Source organism: Phoenix dactylifera, chromosome 11 (assembly GCF_051530095.1).
Source record: "Phoenix dactylifera cultivar Ajwa chromosome 11, Ajwa_hap1_PhDact_Kaust_v1.1, whole genome shotgun sequence".
In the NCBI taxonomy this organism is placed as follows: domain Eukaryota; kingdom Viridiplantae; phylum Streptophyta; class Magnoliopsida; order Arecales; family Arecaceae; genus Phoenix; species Phoenix dactylifera.
The window spans coordinates 3688283-3705453 of NC_143200.1; the positions used below are offsets into that span (position 1 = coordinate 3688283).

At 37.3% G+C, this 17171-nt stretch overlaps 1 protein-coding gene across 2 annotated transcripts; it reads right to left on the reverse strand.

Annotated features, from left to right (window-relative positions):
- Nucleotides 1-663: 663 nt before the first annotated feature.
- LOC103710600 (zinc finger CCCH domain-containing protein ZFN-like) lies at nucleotides 664-17171 on the reverse strand. 2 transcript variants are annotated; one of them, XM_088706466.2, is made up of 7 exons: nucleotides 16789-17171; nucleotides 15776-16007; nucleotides 9537-9599; nucleotides 6447-6566; nucleotides 6033-6326; nucleotides 3752-4078; nucleotides 664-1221 (listed from the first exon to the last, which is right to left on the reverse strand). In XM_088706466.2, the coding sequence occupies exons 2-7, from the start codon at nucleotides 15926-15928 to the stop codon at nucleotides 883-885; spliced, it is 1296 nt and encodes a 431-aa protein (XP_088562592.2). In that variant the 5' UTR covers nucleotides 15929-16007; nucleotides 16789-17171; the 3' UTR covers nucleotides 664-882. The 2 variants fall into 2 exon arrangements, with proteins under 2 accessions (XP_088562592.2, XP_008794629.5); XM_008796407.5 differs by having other exon boundaries at nucleotides 15776-15933; nucleotides 16789-17163.

The following is a 17171-nucleotide window of genomic DNA, read 5'->3' on the forward strand; positions in this document are numbered from 1 at the left end:
AGCCGTTAATCAGATAAAATTTATTCAAAGAACAGCAATTTATAAGTGATATAGACTTCCGTAGTACTCAAAAATGAGTACAATAATGCATAATTGATTCATATGCAGCAGGGTATTTTAATTGACAAATCTGTCTATTGCCACAATCCTGGCTGAAAAACTTGAAGCTTATTGCAAAGCTTGTGATGGAAACCAAGCAATCCTATGGACAATGGAGAACAGCAGGTTTCTAGAGCTCTAACAATGATGTATTTGAGCTTAAGCAATGACAATAGCGAGATGGTCTTTGCAAGTGCAGTTTGAAAATACAAATTTCTGAGGTTGCTTCCTTTACATGAAGCTGGAAACTTCAAATGTCTTCAGCATCTAGAGCACAATGTCAGCAGCCACCAGGGAGCATTATGTATCACCGATATGCACAATCAAAAAGACCAATTGGGAATAATAAAGAAGATTCCCCACAAACCTTCGAATTTTGGAATATCAAAACCAGGTTGAACAAAAGAATAGAAAGGTACAGCTATAATGGTGGATTAAGACCTGATGTGCAAACATGACAAGGAAGAAGTGGTGCATCATGACCAATGTGCTACAGGTAATTACTAGATTAGAGATCTAGACAACTGATACAGTAAGAACCAATAGCTTGACACAGACAGACCATCAGGAAAGGTGATCTTTGTAAAAGAGTAATGGGAAAAAATAAACAACCTTTTCTCTTTCAAATACTTTAACTCAAAATAAAACAGTGTGCAGATCTAACAACGTGAATGAGATTTCTGTCAAGTAAACATATCTTAAGATGAACAGCTTCAACTCTTCTTGAAAAACTGTACATCTAGCACCGGAACTCAATTTACAGGGATTCTCTTACCTCAAAGGTTAGGAAAAGGAAGAAACTGGCCCAATGCTTGTAGTGGCATGCGATCCATCTGCCTCAGCATTTTCATCACCAGAAGCCATTTGCCGAGACTCTGACATGGAAAGTCGTCTGGAATTTCCAGTGCTAGCTTCAACAGGATGTTCCGATGACAATGTAAGTGCAGAAGGTCCTGATGAGGATGCCAATAAACGGCGAACTACCGGGGCATCAGCTGACGAAGATGTAGAAAGACTGTATGCAAAGATTCCCATGGGAGTTGCCATGGGATGGTCAAATTTGCAATTTGGACCAAACTTGCAGATACCATAACGAGAATAAAATACACATAAGGGTTCTCCCTGTGAGGGGTAAAAAAAGAAACAACAAAGTAAGCACCACCATTTCCTAAAAAATCAGGAAAATACACTCAGCGGCAAAATTGCTGCTTTCAGGAAAAGATTTGCAATGAAAAATTTGAAACTTTTTAAAATGCAGTTCCATTCATATAATATTTTATATTTTCTATTTAACTAATGTCACAGAACCTATAATGTTAAGCTAAACATTGTAGTGTATATCTAGACCCCCCCTTCCCAACCTAAAGAGAAAAAAGGATACAAACAGACTGAAATGCAAGAAACTGCCATCTAAACCAATGGGAAATATTCAAAAATTTGGAAAATGATGTACAAAGACCAGTGCACTGAAAAAATAATAGCCATTAATTGTGTTGGGGGAGGGTTCTCTTTCTCCCACCTTTTATCCTTAAAAAAAAATCCCGAGCACATTTACTCCTTAAAAACCTATCATTTCCACATTTTTTAACCTCTCCCCTCCCTATATACGACCATAGACTTAAAGGAAGAACGGATGCCAAAGTCTATCCAAACACAGTTCATGGCTTTTACAAAGAGGCAAATGAATGTCTTAGTCCTTTTTAAAATACTGGAAAAAAGAATTAAACACTTTTTTGTTCATTAGATTTATGTACATTTCGCAAATCACAAATCTATGTACGCATGGCTGGATTCATGAAATTAAGTCAACCACAAATCAGAATTCCAATTCTAGCAAAGAAACAAAATGCCTACTTATTTCTCACCCAAATCATGACAAATGCAGAGCAGCCCATATTTCCAACAAGTTCATCTATTCAAGTTTATTTGGATGTCATACATTAAAGGCCATTCTACATATCCACTAAAATGTTTAAATTTTAGCCTTGCAATTAAATATTAGAATAATCTTCAACTAAGTGCTTTTTATTTGGGGTGTGTGTTCGTTTTATTTTTTTCTGCAGGCGAGGCAGGGTGGGGGGGGGGGGGGTTAGGGTTAGAGGAGATGTGTAAGTGTTAGGTTATACGACAAGGGTTAGACCTCCCCCTAAAAACTATGGACCACCCAAACCCTGGTAAAGAGAAAGATCTGAACCTGTCTCTAGTACAACCATCAATTCAATTTGACCTGCTTGCTAAGTTGGCATTTTCATTAATAGATTTAAAAAACTAAAAACAAAATGACATGTATCGTTATTTCTGACTAGGTATAAATTACTCTTTTAATAAGTTATTTGGCAAGGTAATAGGATGTAAAACCTTAGTTGCTAGTAAAAGAAAATAGATAAAAATAATTGAAAACTATAAAATACACATGCAAGCATTTGTTTTGATCCTTCTATTATTTTTTTAGAACAGAAGAAGGGACATTTGAGGATTCCCTAGATTTTTATATTTTAAAATGTTGAGATATATCTGGAGTGATTGCACCAGAGGTGAACAAACTCTTCCCACCTAAAAGGAGCATCAAGACATTCATCTGGCACATTCAAAGTTACACAAGCATCTCGAATGACTGATAACATAACTATGCAATGGTTATTGAGATGAGCAAAGTGTCGCAAGGGTTAAAATTTAAGAGGCTATGAACCTATCATAACAAAGTTGCTGTGCACTATCTCACGTGCCAGTATCAAACTGTTGATCCTTTGACAATTTAAATTATAAAATCTACAAACAAGACCAATATAGATTCAGTAATTGATGAGTTCCTCCTCAACACTCAGTTTGTGTCCCTCAGCCTGCTACAAGATCTTCACATTATGCAAAACAGCAAAAGTATGTTGATACTAATGACTACAATGCTAGGAAATGTTGGATGGGGTATGTACTAATCTTTTATCTTTATCACGTATTGTTATATGATTGCACAATATTTTTCGAAAAAGTGAAGAAAATTCATGGCTAGATGTTTCAATTATGCATCTTTCAGTAGTCAAGTGTCTTTATGTTGTTGCATGTTGATTGTTAGCAATGTCCAGAACTAAAGAGGTAACTCAAGACTTAATCCAAGATAAAACACCACACAATAACTAACTTAGATCAATTGATATCCTAATCAAAAAGTGTGTTCTTTAGGAAAATCAACAAGGACTATCTGCTAATGGGTGCCAAAATATTGACACAATTCAGCCTAATCTTGCTACTAATTAAGAAAGTTTGCTCCTATGTGGTAATTATAATAAACCATACACAGTCCATGCAGTCCCACTTTCTTACTGCTAATCAAGAAATGTTCATAGTTGCATCTTGCTAATTTGTAAAGCTATCCATTTCAAATCAGTTATATGAATGGAAAACTGCAACTTGTATGCACACAACATATTGATATGAAAGAAGATAAACAATCGAAATTATATACAGGAAAATGTCAGCGGGACAAGGTAGTTCTGCACAATAACATAAAAAATTGAAACAAAAGAACATGATCTCATTACATCTCCAGCAACTGACTAGGAAACAGATATAGAAGTTATTCAGCATGGATTAAAACATTTTCATGGGTCCTCAATCAAGGCATTAGGGAAATGCGAAGGTTGACTGTATAACTTACTGGGCGCAGCGGAAGGCCTAATGGACTCAACACACAGTTAGGAGCAGGAACCAATCTCTCCTTAGGATGATGGAACTTGCAGGCTGCACCAAACTTGCAGTCTCCAGTCTTCATGTAAAATTGACATTCAGGTTGATCAGGCCTTTCGGGAAACACACTATCCCTCTGCAATGCATACTGGCCCATAGGAGTTGAACTGGATCGATATGATGAGATTGTCCCTTGAACTCCCATACTTGTTTCACTTGGGCGAGAAGATCCATACATTTGAACAGTCCCTGGTGTTTGTTGCTGGCTCTCGGAAGATGAAACAGACCCCAAATGTCCCTGAAGAGAAAACTCAGAACATAACAATAAAAGTACTTCTAATAAATTCTGTAAATAATTTAATATCAGATCTAAGAAATCATAGAGTCGGGAGGAAAACTGAAACTGATGAAGATGGTTGGACACTGAAGTAATATAGGGTTCTAACTTCTAAGGATGTTTGCTCAACATAGCACAACATCAAGTTATTTAGGATAAACCTACAAGGATACATAAACTTTCATAGGAAGCAAAATCATTCACCATATATACTTGTGCAAATGGTTGTCTGCATTATACAGGGGTTGACAGACCAAGCAAATCAATCAAAACAACAGAAATCATAGGCAGTGACTCATATTTGGCTTTCACACTTCAGCAGACAACAATTTGTTTGTTGTAATACCAATAAATTGGAGAACCAACATAATGCTGGAGTAAAGTGAGAATACAATATCAACTGCAGTAAAGCAGTAGAGCCTAAGAATAAAGTAAAGATCAAACCAAGTCTTATACAGGCTTAATGTGCACTAATTGAAGAAAGATACATGAACAACAGGCAAAAACTTCTATCAGGAAAAGTGTGAATAAAAAGGGGAAAAATAAAGCTAAGAATGTAAAGCTGAGAGTGGAAGCAAAAACATGATTGCCTTCCCGATATTGCAGTTCCTGTAGCTACCTCTCACATAATAATTTTGTTTTAGGATACTTCCTGCATCTATTAGTATAATTTGCAAACTCTGGCTTCATGAATTAAGAAAGGCAGGCAAGAAAGTCTCTGATTTACCCACCATGCCTCTTGGTGGGAGGTCCAACAGAAGAAAAATATGACTGTGAGGGAGCCAGGTAGTAAATTTCTTAACGAGAGCTCTTTTTCTAAAATGGCATTCAACAATCTATGGCAGGAAGAAACACATTTTACCAAAATATTATCTCCAAGCCTTGTTTCTGACTTTATTGATTTTCATAATCCTCAACTGATGTAACATTACATATCTGTATCTTTTAACAGAAGTTGTCTGCTTGCCAATGGCAAATAGGAAAGGAAAAGAATATATTGCAATCAAAGGGGCCTCAAATAAAATATTGGCTCTCATAGACCAAAAATTTGTATCATGGAAGCAAGAAGTTGGCACCTAATATGCATGCCAGTAAAAAAGAGTAGTAGTATTTGCTGGATGGCCTTGATCTCACCAACCAGTAACATGTTTTAAGTTAGAATTTTTTTCCATGAGGACATATAGTTTCGGTGGTGAACCTGAATAACTAACTTCCATATTATGCTAATACACTATGATTGTAATCAAGGTTCTAAGTACCAATACCAGTACCTGTACCAGCAACCAACCAGTATGGCATACTGAGTGTTGGTACAGCATGGCAGTCTAGTACGTAGGGTAGGTATGGGGGGTGTACTGAGAAGTAATTCCCTACCATTCCAATAAAGTACGCTTGGTAGGTAAGACCTGGTACTTAAAACCTTCCTCGTAAATCTCTTACCAAATCTGAGGAGAGTGCAACAACAGCAGAAAAGGAGTTCTATCTTTATGGAGTCACGGCTCCAGTGTTTGCATTGTAACATAAAAGGTACGAAGAAAGAAAAGTAGAAAATAGACAGCAAAAGAAAGAGAAAAATGAGAAGAATATGTTAGTCACCTCAGTAATTGCACACTCAAAAAGTAACAGAATATGTTTACAAGTAGTTTCCTAGTAGGCAAAATCCAAAGAAAAAACACAAACAATAAAAAAAGAAAATCAAAAAGGAGATCTACAGAGCACCCTACACACACAAACATTTATATAAGCATGATAAACCAACACAATAGAGTATTTATACTATCAAGAAAATTCACATATTATTGACATGAACCAGGGGTCAGATGCATTTTATATTGGATAATCAGGAGAATTAGTAAACTTTTATACAAATGATGGGTATTCAAGAATCTAATGTAAGTGCACAAACTGAACTCACAGGATATGCATTCCAGCTAGGTACTTGAACCAACCCTTGAGGAAGAATCAATTGAGCATAGCTAGAAGGACCCTGCCATCGAGGACTTGGAATGAAAGAGGCACTCGATAAGGGCCAGCTTGTCAAACCACCAGGATAAGACTGTTGACCAGGAGAGGCAGGCGATACAGGAGGATAAACAGGAGAACCACGTAAGGAAACCATTGCATTAGAAGGTTGCGGATGGTGAAATTTACAAGTGTTCCCAAATTTACACTGTCCAGTTCTTAAATAATATGCACACTCCTTCTCATTCTACAACCAAAAAGAAAAAATACACAAATTATTATGCAAACACAACTGAAATGCAGGAATGGTTATCAAAATTCTTTAGCAAATGAAACAATATAATAAAAGCAAATAGCAATCACAAACCGGACGAATTGGATATCCTAAAACATTAAGTGGAGCTCGCCCAAAAATTCCAGCCTTATCTTTGGGGTGATGAAACTTGCATGTAGCTCCAAATTTGCATGTTCCAGTCTTAAGATAATACTAGAAAGGGTAGACAGAAAGAAAATTAGATTTATCACTCATCATTAGAGATTAAATAAATACAGAAATGAAGTCCAAACATTTATTTGCTGAAAGGAAGACAATGCCATTAGACTACACAAAACAGTTTTAAAATAACAGACTGAAGTCAATGTTAATGACTTGAATGCATCTTAACATGACCTGGACAACATGTATCCTAAAAAAATTGCTTTCAAACAAGACAAATTTCAACACAGCAAACACTTCGGGATGTGCATCAGATGCTTTCAAATCTGTAACCACCCTTGACCTCACTGTGGACTGTTTACAGGCATCAGATCAGAACACCACGTGCAGAATAAAGACAAGTTGAATTAAAGTAGGAAGAAAATGAGAAAGAAAGTTTATAATGCTTCTTAGAAAAAGGAGAGGATGAGGAGAACAAGGAATGCTCTTTATATCAATGATAGGGAGTGGAGATAGGAAGAGGCAGTTGTACTTGAACCACCTTCTTCCTTTCTCCCCCTTTCTCTTTCTTTTGCCTAAGCCATGAGCCAAGCAATTCAGCATATAGAATTGAACTCTCCAACGAGCACTCAATTCAAGTGAATCTCATAACTGTGGCAGTTACAATTGAGAAGTCTGTTCAAAATTTGTACTCAGGCAGGTTTCTATAAATGAAAGAAGATTTCTACCACTTATTGCAAGTTGCCATTTAGAAGTGCAAAACACATCACGACCAGGCAGCACTTGATCTTTCTTCTTTTTCTCTCTTCATTCTTATGTCATGATTCCTGTATCATTTAAAATTTTTTCCCTTTTCAAGCTGTCTTACTTGGACTTATATGGAAGTTGCAAGCCCATCTCCTGGGCTTCTTCAAAGAAGACACTTCATTAGTTCATCTAATTAAGGAATCCTCCATAAAAATTATATTGAGATTATGTTTTTGCTACCTTCTGGTATTCATAAGTTAGATGTTTTAAAACAGGAATGCTTTTTTTTTTTAAGCTATGAAATTTCATTCTTATTTGCAGCAGACATTATCAACAATCATGGAATTTGGTTTCTAGATGAATTCAAATAGGAGGTTAATGCCCAAACAGTTCAGGCTTTGATGAGCCCTTCTTCCCCGATGTACTTTACTGGCCTAATTATATAAATTCTTGGCGTCATCATTAGCTTCAAACCAAGGTATGCCATACCGGAACCGGTACAGTTCCGGTTCATACTGGTACCAAACCGGCACCTTTTCTGTGCACGCGCGCCCCACGTTAAATGCCACTTTGTGGCAGTAAATATCCCGCGTGATGCGGAGAACTGCATGCGGACGTGGTTCCCAGCACAGGGACCGTGAGAGCGCGGGCCCCCGCACGCGGGCTAATGCAGTTCACACCCGTACACAGCAAAAATTGGTCAGAACCATTTTCCACAGCCGAACCGTACGGGTTAGCGCTGGTACCGTCACGGTACGTGCTGAACCAGTCGGTTTGGGCTAGTTCAGCAAACCATGCTTCAAACAACATACACCACCAGCATTGGGCATATGCAGTGTATGAGATATGAAGTATGGATGGCCATGATTCTCCTAATTAAAAATAATTTTCTATTAATTTTGTAACTTGATGTAAAACTCTTTTTCCCTCCCTTAGTGTGAGGTGAATCTAGTAAAAGATGGCAGGGTTGTTGAGGATGCCCGATACTTGCATCACAGGCTTCACAAACAAGCAACTCAAAGTAGTTTGCATTATGATATATAAATCATCAAAGCAATAACATAGAATAGTTTGAAGTGACCTCCCACTTAACATTAGCTGTACAGCAATTGTATTTGTGACTTAGCTTGATCACATCCTCTATTTAAAAAACAGCAAAGGGATCCTTGCAAGAAACAAATGGAATATATTGTACAAAAAAGAATAAATAGAAGTGTATTCTAAGGAGACAACCTGTTATGAAATTAAATGCATAATTCTCGCCAAATATCTTTAAGCATGGTCTTACAAAGAATCAGCATCATACAGGAGCTCTATAGGTCTAAAAGACAGAAGCCAAGAAGACTTAAGATTTTATAGTGCTAAGATTTGCTCGCCAACCATCCCTTGCCATTCAATTCTTGAGCTCTCAACACAAGCATACATCTCCCAAAAGAATCAACACATAATTTTCTCAGGTTAGTGTTCCATATAGAGATCTAAATTCCATAAGGATACAAATCCTGAGTAGCGATATATCAAATAACAAGTTATCAGCAGATTGCTTCTTTTATATGGAGTGGCAGAATCCATAAACCAGGTTTTCAAGCATCTAAGCAGATGGCTAGGAACAAGTCCACTTTCTCCAATGTACACCAAGATTTTCATCACTCACAGATAAAAACAAAAAATATGGCTCATATTACATCAGCTGATGTAGGCCCACATGCCTGGAGATATCAATCAACACAATAGTGATGTATCAGCCACGATTTTTCAATATTTTCAGTAGAGTTTTCAAAATGGTGTTTTTATTCACTAAATATTAAATTAAGTCCTAAAACAGTGGTTAAACTTTTTCTTCCATATTAGCAGATATTTCAAATCTCAGCCATTAGATGTTGGCAAAGATCTTGGGATATCTGGTCTCTTTTCTTTTGAATTCCTCTAGTGTTCCATCTCAGTTGAGATAGACCGCTATCTTGGTACATCATGGTATCAATCACCGCCTGAGATGGCCAAGATATGCGCCTTTAAAAACCGTTGATGCACAGCAGCACCATGTGTTGATTCTTGACCAAAAGCAACTAAATCATAATGTGCAGCACTTTCACTTCAGGAGTTTTTTCTTTTTTTTCCTTTTTCTTCCTTTCTTTAGGAGGTTGAAACATACAAGTTGACCATCCAGCAATCGATCAAAAAGTATTTACTACCAATAAACCTTTAAAAGCAGGGAAAGTTTGAAAAGAAATAAACAGAACTTGATTTAAGGGGAAAATGATAACGTAAGGTTACCTGACATTCAGGTTGACCTACTCTTTCAGGATATCCACCCCTAATTCTTGCAGCAGCAATAGCCTGGCATTTAACAGGACCTAATCAAGACCATCAATTCTCATAGAATTCTCTTATATAAGTGCACATAAAAAACATTCAAAAAACAAAATGTCAATACAAAATCAAAACCACATGCAATAAAAGCATTTACATATATGGTAAAAGATTTCTAGGTTATCTAACATTATTGATCATGAATAATTCTGGACAATTTAATATGTCTGGCTAGAAATTCTTCTATGTCATATAATTTGATTAACATGCAACATATGGAATAGAGTTTAGCTAACAATCATGGAAAGATAGTACACATTCTGCCTTCAATCATCTTTATACTGAATGGGAGAAAAGCTTTTTATTATGTTTTTCTTTAAGTGATTCTTTGTAGATAACTTGAATCCAAATAACAAATAATCATATCGATAAGTTATCATCATAAATAAGTTATCTTTTTTCGCCTTCCATAACGTAAATAAAGATGGTATGGCTCGGGTTTGCATTAACCCATAAGCTTATCACTTGTCTAAAAAGAAAAATTATAGTAAATAGTAATAGTTAGTCTAATGTTGAAATATTACTATTTGCTTACCGAAGTTGAGAAAAACTTTGAAGAGAGATGATTTGATTTTTTGTCCACAAAAACATTGCCTTGATTAGTGTAGAAGAGAATATGATAAAAGTAACCAAGTGTTCCCTTATATTCTTAGTTCAAGTTCCTTAGGAGAAGCAGTAATGTCAGAGTGGAAAAAAGAAAAATCTATTATGTATAAGGTCTTTGACCAAGGGTAGTTGCCTTGTTGTTCAGTCATCTAACCTCAACTACATCTAAGTGATAGCCCATAACTAGGGTAGAACCATGCAAGCAAGGAGAGCCACATTTTAATATTGCAAGCAAAGAAAACCTTTCAAACATTCTTCTTTTAAAAGATATTTTAAAAAAAATCAGCACAAGTAAAACTAGCACTATCCAATATACTAACTAAAATTGTACAAACCTTTTTCCAAGTCATTTGCTTGACTGTCAGGATTTATTAAATGCTTGCAGATTAATTATTTTCCCTTTAGAAGAAATGATAAATCAAATACAAAGATCTTAAAAAGTGGAGTAAAACTATGCAACATAAGCTACTGGTTATGCTCCTACACTATGAGCAAGAAGAAATGGGATGAAGCCATATTCTGCCAAAATGAGGTAAAAAATGTAGCAAGGGGTGTGTAACATCTCTTAAAAATCATTGAATAGTAAAGCTTGAAAGCTGTTATAGTATATGATGTGGAGTCAGATGTTAGACTCTGAAAAGTCTTTTGTCCTGAAGAATCTGAAGGTAAGCAGCATCAACCATAATATACTTTGCAGAGAGATTTGAGGTGTAAATGCATACCCAGTGAAAATAGCAAGGAATAAATGGCATCATCTTTGAAGACGAGAAGTTTTATCTATGAAGTAGCTTTTTTGCAAGAGTAAATAAAAGAGGTGGATCACATTGCATACAATAGGACTAGGAACAATGTATGTGGGTCAAGGGAATAAGGGCCTATTTGGTACTGTTGCTGTTTTTGTGTTTTTGTTTCACTACAAATTAGTGAAACAGTGCATGGAGATTGATGCTAGAGACAGCATTTGCATGGATCTTCTGCCATTCCTTGCTTTTCCTTTCACTTTTTTAAAGTATTAGCTCTTGCTGCCCAAAGCTCTTAAGGTTTTACAGACAATCTGAAAAAACAAAAGGGTTTAATGATACATATTTGTTCAGTCTAGTTTAATTTTCTTTTTGCACATTAGAAAACAAAAGCATTACCAAACAGACCCTAAGGATTGTAATATTTTTTCTAACATTTAGCAAGTGAATATTCTGGAGGAAAATCAGCAAAACCATAAGTAGGATACATGAATACCAATTTGTTAACATAACAAAGTAGAGATGAAGATGAAAGGATGAAAAGGGTAAGAGAGAGATGCAATATCTCATTAAATTTTGCCATTCAAGTTAGAGAACTTAGGTTGATTTGGTGAGCTAGTTTAGTCAATGAGAACTTCAAAATTTGAAAAATTTCACATGATCAAAGAAGTATAATACTACCTGCTTATAAGCAAACCATCAACGTAATTGATCAGACCAAGCAGCCTGAAGAACCTGACCTAAACAAACTATGCACAAGCTTTTATATTAGATCCTAAGGCCTGCTTAGGCTCAAAACAAAGGAAGCCCAAAAATACTTCAAAGTGGACCCAAGCTTAGAAAGTAGTCTAGAATGAAGGGGGCCGAATTTGGGACCTACCTGGCCTGAGAATATACTTGTATTCAGGTCAGGCTCAGGCCTCGATTCGGCTAGGCTGAGATTGGGCCTAAGTATTTTAAATCCATGCTGATGTTGGGCCTAGGTGCAACCAGTCAAGACAGCCCATTGACACCCTTATAAGAAATCAATGTTACAGAGGAATGTGTGTGCAAACATATAGAACAACAGTTGTGAGAGTTAACTTATGAACCGCACTATTGAGCTTGAGAGAGAATGATGAAACAAGAATTAACAAAAAAAAATCGCATTACTGCTAACATATTTGAATTACAAATCGAAGGTAGATCACAAAGGCTATTGCTTGATTAAACAATTGATGGAAGGGGAACTTAAATTAACTGACTTAACTCGTATACCACAAATTTTAATCTCACTGATGTTGAAATAAACATGTACTAAAAAGGAATTTTAAAAGTTTAAGCATATAAATGATGAGATTATAATAAATACTACAAGTATTTGTGACTCAATAAGTTTTCAAATGGGCGTAGCGTAAGTCCATAACTCTTTGAATAGTTGATCAAGTTATGCTTGATATTACAGAGAAATGGCATGGTATCCTTAATTTGCTGATGTTTTAATGTCGATTATGAGGAAGTCTTTAGAAGATAAGGGTCTATATGTAAGATATACAAAAACTATAAATGGAATGTGATTTTCATATAAACTAATACAAAATATTAAAGAAAGAACTTAATCAAAGTCAATGATTGGCACCATACCTTGTTCACTATGCAAGGTTTATCATACAAGAGAACAAGAGAATGGGCACAACTCTAGACATAGTGTAAGGTGGATGATATAGAGAAGTACATTTTAGTTGTGTTACTGCCATACATTATACAATTTAAGAATTCCATAAATCATAACAGAAGAATATGACCCACAATATTCTCTGGATTGAGATATTGGTTGCCAAAGAAGTAGGTTCAAGCACATAAACTGGGCATCGTGGATGTTAGATTATATATGTGGCAAAACTAGGAATGATGACACAAAAAGGAAGAACCTTAAGATGCGAGAGACATGTAGCATGTAAGGATAAAGTAACAGAAAGCCAACAAAATGGTGTAAGCATGTCCAGAAAAAACTAAGCTCCTAGTAAAGTGTTTGAGAGAGAGAGAGATAGAGAAAGAGAGGAGGGGAAGTAGCTGTTCAACAAATCAAAGACAAATTCATAATGTTTATCCAAGTAGAAGGAATAAGGACTGTTAAATAACGTCTAAGGATTAATTTTGCATTTAAGGAAGAGATACCAAACAGTTTTTCAACCATTTGGCATTATTGTTTGTCTTCAGCAAACATAAAATACAAAATAGTTCTCTAGGCTAACCTACAAGTTTTGTCTTGTTACATGTGGAGTTCTTCTATTCTAAAACATAAAATATTTAGATGATTTTTATTTTTTTTTTACCTTGCGAATGTCTTTCAGTAACTTTATAGATAATAGCATATAGTGGTTGTAAACCTCAACCATCAATAGTTGAGTCTAATTAAAAAGCTCATCCTGGTTTTTAATATTTTGAATATAGTCAAAGGCATGTAATAAAGAGAGCATCATTGATCAGATTTATCAACTTGCAAATATTTCAGAAAATAAAAATAACATGGGTGAGTCACTACCATAAATGTTGATAAATTATCTAGATAGATAAGAGGTTTCATACTATTCAAAGAGCAAGTATACCTTGAGATTTGAACTAGGGCAAGCATGACCATAGCCTTAACCTTAGTCATAAGCTTGTCCAATCTATACTGACTCAGCCTTTTAAGAACAATGGATGATCCATCAAAGTCAACTAAAGTTCACAACCAATTCTCCATCTGACATAAATCCTCTGTTTGGTGCAAAATTTTTAACACAGACATCTTTTAAAAACAGAGAGGGGCCAACCATGAAATCTAAAACACCTATATGCTAATGCTAGATATGTGATTCAAGCAGGGATTGCTGAACCGCGATGAACTGACTGGTTTGGGGTGTATCGAACTGGACCGAACGGTTACTGGCATAGTTTAGATGTTTGGTTTGGAATATAATCTCCCTCTCCCCTGTTTGGTTCGCTTTGTTCACCCCTCTCCCATTTCAACACCCTAACCCCACTCCACCCTCGGCGGGTTCGATGCCGTCGTCATACGACGATGATGATGAAGCTAGCTAGGTAAGTATCTCACTCCACTCTCTCTCTCTCTCTCGCCGCCAAGCATCTCTCTCCCTCCTTCCCTTCCTCTCTCTCCCTCTCCCTCCCTCCGTCTCTCTCGCCAAATCCAAGCTTCCATCTCTTTCTCACTGAATCTGAGCCTCTCTCACACACATACACTAAATTCGAGCCTCTCTCTCTCTCTCCGGATCTAGGCCTCTCCCCCTCCCTCTCCTTTCACCCTCCCTTCCTCTCTCTCTCTCTCTTCCTCCCTCTCTCTCTCCCCTTGGATTCGAACTTCTATCTCTCTCTCCCCAGATCCGAACCCCACTCTCTCTTGACCTCTCTCTCTCTCTCTCTTCCTCTCCCTCTCCCCCCTCCTCTCTCTCTTTTCCTTTCCCTCCTCCCACTCCCCCACCCTTTTCAGCTGTCCTTGTTTCAGTACACCCCGAAGTGGCATGGTACAGACTTGAACTGTATCGAGTTGATTGATGACCAATATGACCTCCGATACTAGTTCAATGAACCTTGGATCCAAGGTTATTAAAAGCAAAAAAAGCCCTTAAGGCGACAGGATCCTTATATTGCCTAAGGTACTAGATGCCAAAAAGGTGCTTGCCTGAAGAAAGCAAAGCACTAATCAAAAAAAAGTTCAGCAAATGTATTAGAAATAAACACTATATGCATCTGAAAATCATAAAAGCATTATAAGATTAGTTGTTCATGTTTCATCATAAAAAATCATAATTGTCTTGTATATTAGATAGTGTGTTTCACATCTTTCAAAACATGACATCAAAATACCACTTCTCATATCATGTAAATAAAAATAAAAACCACTAGACATCCTTTAGTAGCTTTAAAATTCAAACATGATAGCAAAACATCACTTCCCATAAGATGTTTGATGTTCCTAAACAAAACATAACAAAAAAAGTAAATCATTGGACATCCTAGAGTAGCCTTTATTTATATAGACTTCAATAAACCAAGATAACCCTCAAAGTAAAGCTAGTAAATCTCTAAAAGAATGGACAGACAAGGGGAAGGAAGAATTGCTGGACATTGGAGAGGCACTTGCCCAAACACCTCTCGCTTTGTCCCAAGTGCTCACCTATGCATCGTCTTAGTAGTCTCAGTGCGCCTGGGGGCTGTTCAGGCACTTAGGGGCTTCCTCACCTCGCCTGGGCATATAGGCGAGCGCTCGGAGTGCCATTGACAACACCGATGTGATCTACACCCATGGAACTGTAGGGCAACCTTTTAAGGTTTCCCTAGACTTGAGAAAAGCTATACCAATAGGTAGAGAAGAAGGTAAGGTTGATACCAAGAGAGTGGAGATAGTTATAAGAAAAGCAATATATCTTGAAATACCTATACATGGAAGTGCCAAGTGCGTGCATGTGTTTTTGTGGACAAATAATTAGATCTTACAGCCGGACTATGACCTGGGTTGTCCACATCTTATTTCAATCAGCCTCAATCAATACAATGGAATAAATGGAGGGTAAACAGTGTCTTTATAGAAAGATAATAACTAGTCAAAAGCACATTGGCAATTAAAAGCTTATAGTTTGATAAAGAAACTCAGTAATAAATATCAGCACTCAGTAGGAATATCATATCGAAGGAGTGGAAGGGGGGAACAAAAAAGATACTGACAGAAAGACCATGTTTTTGTAATTGCAAAATGATCAAGCAGATACAGTTCCAGATAGGTGCAGCATAAACAATTAAAAAAACAATCAGACTTACCAGCTTTCTATCAGGAGGATGATTGTATCTGCAAGTCAACCCATATCTACAGAGGCCAGTTCTGAGGTAATAAGCACAGTCTGGCACTCCTGGACGCTCAGGATACAGTCCAGATTCCACAGATTCACTTCCCCTCTGGTTCATCTGCCACATTGTCTCTGCAGTAGCACCAGAATCATAGATTCAAAATACATCCCATATGCTTCCACGGGAAACTTGACATAGTTATACACTGAAAAGGGACCATTTCAGGACGAAAAGCAATTTAAACAAGAATAGCGAAATAAATAATATATGCAGAAAAAAATGAATTGCCAATATTGCATAAGGGAATAAATTTTGACAATAAGATAGAGGAAGATCCATATATATGCAGAAAAAAAGTACATTTCTCATTTCCACAACAAAACAACAATTGGTCTCGATTATATAGAATTTAGTGCTGACTGCACTAGCAATTTCAACGCAAGCAGTTGCTTTACAAAGAAATCTTGAATCATGCAAAGTTTGCAATTTGACATCAGTCATGAACCGAAATGCATCAATAAAAGCTGCTCTCGTTGCAACATTCTTCTTCTGAAGTCAAACAATCAAAAGGAATTCTAGCAGATGGGATCACGAAATCATACGAGAAAGATAGAACCTCAGCAATAATATAGATATAGAAAGACATTAACAAAGCAAGCAAATCTTACCAATGACGAAAAGGTAGCAAACGATGAACACACCGAAACAGAATAAAAACACTTTAAAGACGAAAAAAAACTTCCTTTTACATTCCGTAAAAGCAGTCTGATTTCAACGCTAAGGCACTTCAATCCAAGTAAGTAAATATTCAGGAACCGAATTCCACCAATGGAAACCCCAGATTCAACAGCAAAAAAAAAACCCGACTTTTCAGATTCCCTCCCTAAAAAATCCCCCAAAACACGATTTTTCGCGATATTTCCGCGACCAACCGAAGGAGCAACAATGGAAAAAGGGGAGCGGCATCGAGAAAACCTAACCCTTACCTTCATCAAGTGCAGGGGCGCGCGAGGACGACGATGCCTCCGTTACGGCCGCGGCAGCGGCCCTGGCGCCGCGCTTCTGGATCCCGGCGCCGTCGTAGTCCATGGGCGGGCCTCCCCCATCACCGGATCGCAAAGGACGGAGCTTCTCCCATGCCGGGCGGGCGGTCGGGGCCTCGATCAGAGGGGGAGAGCGAGGAAGAGAGGAGAGGACGAGGAGGCGGAGGAGAGAGAGAGAGGAGAGAAGAGAGGGGGGAAAGAGAAGGAGGGATAAAAAAAGGGACGAGGGGAAGAGGAGGAGGAAGAGCTCTCCTCTCCACAAAGTGTGAGGAGAGGAATAAAAACCAGCCATCCGCTCCGAGACAGCCAGTCGTTAGTGGCCTTTT

Bases quoted from the DNA above. Each gene is read 5' to 3' on its own strand.
- LOC103710600 (XM_008796407.5), bottom strand. From the start codon at position 17,137: ATGGCTGGTTTTTATTCCTCTCCTCACACTTTGTGGAGAGGAGAGCTC. The intron at 6,327-6,446 runs GTTTGTGATTGC...TTTTGGTTGTAG, and splicing joins TAGGATATCCAATTCGTCCG to AATGAGAAGGAGTGTGCATA. The intron at 4,079-6,032 runs GTGAGTTCAGTT...TTTTCTCTTCAG, and splicing joins CTAGCTGGAATGCATATCCT to GGACATTTGGGGTCTGTTTC.